At 38.3% G+C, this 6,603-nt stretch overlaps 1 protein-coding gene across 6 annotated transcripts in view; it reads right to left on the bottom strand.

Annotated features, from left to right (window-relative positions):
• Positions 1–463: 463 nt before the first annotated feature.
• Positions 464–6,603, bottom strand: part of LOC144497327 (mesoderm induction early response protein 1-like) — a 43,474-nt gene continuing 37,334 nt past the window's right edge. For 5 of the 6 annotated variants that reach the window (XM_078218437.1, XM_078218434.1, XM_078218438.1 and 2 more), the window contains exon 13: positions 464–1,560. In XM_078218437.1, the coding sequence (XP_078074563.1) occupies positions 1,184–1,560 (377 nt within the window). In that variant the 3' untranslated portion in view covers positions 464–1,183. Of the gene's footprint in view, positions 1,610–6,603 lie in introns of all 6 variants that reach the window. The other variant, XM_078218439.1, reaches the window with a different exon arrangement.

Below are 6,603 nucleotides of genomic sequence, written 5' to 3'. Positions count from 1 at the left end.
GGGAGAAGCTGACATATGCAAACATTTCCCCAAGACTTTAACCCTTTAATTTGTCCAGACAACAGAATCTTATTGCAGAATTTAACTGGAGGCATTACTCATTATTGATCACTATTTGGGGTGTTTCCCCATTGGACAGTTTAGCTCTGTACCATCCATTTACTCAATTTGCCTCATCCTTGTAATAATGCTAGCAGAGAGCACATAATGAATGCACGATGGCTGCTGCTGGATATCGCAGATTCATCTGCATTTCCCAAGAACTATGACCAATTGAATTTTCCAAAATGCTTTGCAGCCAGAGGTCACAAACAGGTGCTGTATAAATGAAAGTATTTTTAATTGGTGATTCTGGATTGTGCTTTCACTTATGTTTGTCAATTTAGAATTTAACTGCTGAAATAAATTTACAATATTAGAGAGTATAAACTTAATATGAATCCTGAGAAGAAAACAAAATTAAAAAGGTTCATTTTTTAATGAAAAATATCACAGCTCAGTCTTTGCACAATTTCATTTTGTAACATGCATATCCAACATGTTGTAGGCAAGTCTTATCAAAAATAAAGAAAATGCAGCATATAATCAGAACTGTGACTCAGCAACAGAGGGATGAAGTTTTATATTCAAGCTAAAATATTTGCTGCAGTAATAGAATAGCATACAAAAAGCTTCAATCAATTACAGTCTTGTAAAAACTGTGACCCCGGTAAACCTCATCACAGCTCCAGACAGTGTAAAACCACTACCTCTTAAATATTTTAAACATTCCATATTTTAATAATTTAAAAACAAAGTTGTACCAAAATGGAATGAGTCAGACATTATTAGATTCTTGGTATATTTATTATCTTTCTCCCTCCACAATAAAGCTTAGCAACTGTACAAATCAGAGAACTGTACAAGTTTTACAGAAAGGACTGCAAGGAAACTTGAGTACTTATTCAAAAAAAATTCTCAATTCTATGTAGAAATCTGGCAAAAATATAGAATGTATTTTGAGCCCAGATAGTCAGAAGAACTTACATATATATATTAATATATATATTAATATATATAGATATATATAAAAAAGACATCACTGATGTCAATGACCAAATTTGTACAAACCAACCCAATTATCAATCAGGTTTCTTTTTTAAAAAAATGCCATTAAGACCAAAACTGGGTTATTACAAATTCTTCAGATTTGTGAAGCATCCAATTCAACAGACATATGGTGCCTCGATGAGTCAGTCAGAACAGCCAAATTCTCAGTGTCTTCAGATTTCAGGTGCAGGCTTGCTTCTGAAATGTTTATACTGTTCTGCTCATTTCCAGAGTCATTATCAGTTTTTGGTCTCTTAGCTGGTCTTTCACACTTTGATCCAGACTCGTCATTATCATTCTGTACATTTAGCAGTTTGACATCACACAAATCATCTTTCTCACAGCCATTGGTGTTCATTTTTGCATGCCCAGAAACTGCAGAATTGACAGGTCCATTGTAGTTCAATCCCTTGATTTCGTCATAATCATGCCACTGATCTGATGTTTCAACTGGACCATTAGCATTTGTCCCTGCATCAGATACAACAAAAAGATTTCAGTTGGCTCTTCAGTCTATTACCTGCAGATATTTTCCAAAAAACAAAACAAAAATTGTTTTAACATTAAATCTCATTGAAACATACAATGTTTCTCAACAGACCATCAATTACATAAACATCACAGATTTATACACTAATTGCCCTGGTTAGACATGAACATCCACATTTATGGGCTAAATCATTTCCCCTTTTCTAAGCATCACTCTCCAGTTCCTACTTCCTCTGAAAACATACTAATAAAGGGGCAGGGACAGAATCATTCATGAAATTCTAAATTTGCTACAAGTTCTGATAAGGTATGAACCTGCCTGTATTTATTTTTCTGATACTACTGGGAGAAATCAGTTTTAAAATATACAACTAAAATAATTAACTGCCTAAAAAAGGTAAAAAAAAGTTTAACAGAATGGAGATAAAACACAATGAAAATGAACTAAATGCCAGAAATCGAACTTTCTTGGAGACAGAGCTCGTTTGCTGACTACACCACCTCAAAAGAAAATAAAATTCACCTTCAATTCCTGCATCATTCCACCTGCAAGGTGATGGTGGCAAACAGCTTTCTTAAACCGCTGTAGTCCATTTGGTGTAGGTACACCTACAGTGCAGTTAGGGAGGGAGTTCCAGTATTTTGACCCAGCGATGGTGAAGGAATGGCAACATACTTCCAAGTCAGGTTGGTAAGTCGCTTGGAGGGAAGCTACCTGGTGGTGGTGTTCCCAAGTATCTGTTGCTGTTGTCCTTCTAGGTCATGGTTGTGGGTTTGAAAGTGCTGTTTAAGGACCCTTGCTGAGTTCTTGCAGTGCATCCTATAGATGGGTACACACTGCTGTGAGTGTGTGTTGGTGGTGGAGGGAGTGAATGTTTGTGGAAGGGACGCCAATAAAACAGTCTGCTTTGTGTCAAGTAGATGGTGGACAGGTATTGAGTTGTCGGGGGTGGGGGGCAAAAGAGTTACTCTCTGCAAAATTCTCAGTTTCTGACCTGCTCTTGTATCCACAGTATTCATATTGCTAGTGTTTCTGGTCAATGACAATCCCCGGCATGTTGATTGTTGGGGATTCAGGATGTAGATACAGAATTTGGGTAGAGAGAGACGATGAGGTTCTTTAGTTTGAAGTAGGGAGAGAGGGATATTGGAGGTATAGGCAAACTTTAAAAAGTAGCTAAATCCCGAGGTCTGGATGATTTGTATCCCAGGCTGCTGTGGGAGACAAGGGAGGAAATTACAGAGGCTCTCACCCAATTTTTTAAATTCTTCTCTGGCCACGGGGAAGTGCCAGAGGATTGGAGGACAGCTAATAAGGTTTCATTTTCAAGAAGGGTGGTAGAGATCACCCACGGAATTTCAGACCAGCGAGTCTCACATCAGTGGTAGGGAAACAATTGGAGAAAATTCTGAAGGCATGGCTTTGTCAGGAGGAGTTTATGACTAACAAATTTGATTTGAGTTTCTCGAGGTGGCGATCTGGTATGTAGATGAGGATAGTGTAGTTGATGTAGCTTGTATGGATTTCAGCAAAGCCTTTGACAAGATCCCACATGGGAAACTAATAACGAATGTAAAAGCACATGGGATCCACTGTAACTTGGCAAGATGGATCCAGAACTGGCTTAGTGTAGGAGACAGTGTGGTGGTAGAAGGCTGTATGTGTGCCACACAACATGATGGAGGATATCCTCAATGTAAAGATGGGACTTTGTCTCCTTAAGGACTAGACTGTGGTCACTCCCACTGATAGTCACGAACAGATGCACCTGCAGCAGGCAGCTTCGTGAGGATGAAGCCAAGTATGTTTTCCCCTCACGACCTGCCACACAAAGTCAGGTCTCAACCAGCTCGGTCAGTAGTGGTGTTATTGAGCTACTCTCGGTGATGGACATTGAAGATTCTCACCCACAGTACATTCTGCACCCATGCCACCCTTAATGCTTCTTCCAAGTGCTGTTCAACATGGAGGAGTACTGATCCATCAGCTGGCAGGAGGGACAGTATGTGGCAATCAGCAGGAAGCTTCCTTATCTATATTTGACCTGATGCCATGAAACTTCATGGGCCCAAATTCAATATTAAGGACTCCTAGAAAAGTTCCCTCCTGGCTGCATCCACTGTGCCGCCACACCTTTGCTGGTCTATCTTGCAGGTGGGACAGGACATACCCAGGGACATTGCAAAGTATGATTCCGTCAGCACAACAGTATCAGGCTGTTGTTTGATATGTCTATGAAACAGCTCTCCAATTTTGGCTCAAACCCCCAGATGTTAGTGAGGACTTGAGTAGACAGGGTTTTTCACCTGCTGATGTCATTTCCAGGGTCTCGATCGATTTTTTATCAACTTCGTAGTAGTTTCATATAACTGAGTGGCTCGTAAGGCCATTTCAGAGGGCAATTAAAAGTCAGCCACATTTCTGTGGGTCTGGAGTCAGACCAGGCTTCCTTTCCTATAGGACATTAGTGAACCAGATGCGTTTTATGACATTCAGAATGGTTTCATGATAATCCATACATTTTATTTAATCCAAATTCCACCACCTGCTGTGAATAGATTCAAACCTGGGTCCAGAACATTACCCTGGGTCTCTAGATTACGAATGCAGCAACATTACTGCGCCACCAGCTTTTGGCATCTTTCTAGGTCGAAGCTTTCAAGGTTGAATATTTATCTTAAAGACTTTAATAGATAAATGAGAGTACTTTGAACAGAAAGGTAGTAGTGCTGCAAACCTTTCATTCTTCTTTACCTACTTTTAATTATATCTGAACAGAATTTTACATAAATGCTCTAGAACTCGGAGGGAAAGGCTGTAAAATCAATTTTTTTTGCAAACACACTGACCAATGAACGTGCATTTAATGTAATCAGTTTTACTCGAACAAATTGTGACAAATTCTGTGACACAGTCAGAAGATCATGCTTTGTGTATAAATTAATTTGTGTTGAATAAATTGAAAAGAGAGGCTGGGGAATGTCATAGATGATGTCTAGTTCTGGTATGTCAAGGTAATGAAGTATATGTTAATCGATCCAAGCCGATAGAACATCCTTCTTCACAACATCATTTAACTTGGAAATGGGATTCAGATGAACTATTACGTAATTGCGTCTATAAAATCAATATACAGCATGTCTAGCTGGAAGCTAACATATATGCTTAAAGGACATTTTAGTCCGTTTGGGGTTGGGTGGGGAAAGAGAAGAAAGAGGCGAGTGTTTGATTGGGTTCCAATTTAGCAAAGGGTCTGACTACATTCGCTGCCGAATAGATCATACATTTAAAAGATTAAACACTTTATTGCTGTCATTGTACATAATCTGTGTTTTTTGGTATACATGGTTAATAAGAGTGCGCTGGAATTAAAGTGCAATAGGCACTAGCACTATGATTGAGAGTATCCTGCAAGGTAGAGCAGAATGGATTCATTTGGGGGGGGGGGGAAAGAGAGAGAGAGAGAGAGAGAGAGAGAGAGAGGGAGGGAGAGAGAGAAAGAGAAAAAGAAAAAGAGAAAGAACAGCAAGGGAAGAGCAGGTAAATGGTCCACTTAGAATTGTGGTGAGATGACTAGAAGATGAAATAATTCCTTAACACAGTCCAAATTACATTCTCAACGAAAGTGACTTGTCCGACAATTCTAGTGAGGGAATAAAAGTTTAATACACTATGCACCAAGGATACTGATCCTCAGGGTACTGCTGTAACATAAAACTAAGACTGCTCCCACACATGATAAAATGTATGCACCTCATCAAACCATCGACTGAAACCAAGTTAATATTTTGCAAAATCATTATTTTCTCATCAAGAATATATAAAATTTCACTACTTGATGTTTACAAAGCTTTAGGTTACTTACCTGATTTAAGAAAAATAACAAAATCCCCAGGATCAAAAGAAAATTCTATCAGACTTCCCTTAACCCATAGAGATCCAGAGCAAGACAGCAAGGACCTTGGTATGCAGGAGCAGCAACAGATTCAGGCAAGAAAGGACAGCACATTGATCGAATAAGCCATCTGTTATCTTCTTTTGTTCATTTACACAATGGTAATTTTTATTAAAGCATTGCACTTTTGAGGATGAGTCAGCTTGCAGGAAAAGCCAAAAAATGCTGTTAAATTAAATATAGGTGATACTAACAGCATGCATAGAGCAATATTTAATGAAAGTTACAAGATTCTAATGAATTTTAAATGGCTGATTACCAAGTTAAAACTGCTGCAAGTTAAAACAACATTTAGTTATCTGTTATGTTCCAATTATTAATAGCTGTCAGGCAAACATATGCACTGATATGCTCTGCCATGTCAAAAAGGTTAGTTTTAAAAATTTTTGCATGTTTAACTGATGATATTTTGTTATTCCTTCCCACTGCATAGTTCTGAGCAGAGACATATATGTGTTAATGGATCCAATCAGTAAACACCCAAATCAATATATACACAGATTCCTCAAAGTCAAATCAGTGCTGCAGACACAGGACCCACACCTCAACCAACCAGGCCTACACCTTGTGCATCCTTTTACTACTGACAAATATCAGGAATCTATCAGTGAGCCAGAGCTCAGGTTTCTCACTGGTTTTACTTTAGACAAAAGAGCTGAGAATATTACACACAAACTGATAAGATATTTAAGATTCTGGAGGTTTTGATGGACTGGTCAGTAAGATGGTAACGAGAGGGCACAAACTAAAGATAATTGCAAAAAGGATTAAATAGGACATTGCCAAGTATTTCTTGGCAGAGTGTGATTAAAATTATGCATACTCTGTCAAGAGTTTTGAAGCGATCCTTTCTAAAAAAATATATAATTAGATACTTGATTGGAAAGAGCTAAGAGATGCAAGCGGGAGAATGGGTTGAGATTAGGCCGCTCCTGTAAAAAACATTAGTATAATCTTGATGGACTGAATATACTGGTTATTGTTGAATTTTCCCTTGATTTTAACATCACAACTAAATGTGATAAAATATATTGCAACCCAGTTGGATGATTTAGGACTGTGACATTCA

The sequence above is a fragment of the Mustelus asterias genome, chromosome 8 (genome assembly GCF_964213995.1).
Source record: "Mustelus asterias chromosome 8, sMusAst1.hap1.1, whole genome shotgun sequence".
NCBI classification, from domain to species: Eukaryota; Metazoa; Chordata; class Chondrichthyes; order Carcharhiniformes; family Triakidae; genus Mustelus; species Mustelus asterias.
Note: the sequence above shows the minus strand (reverse complement) of the source record. Positions and strands in the feature narration are given on the sequence as shown.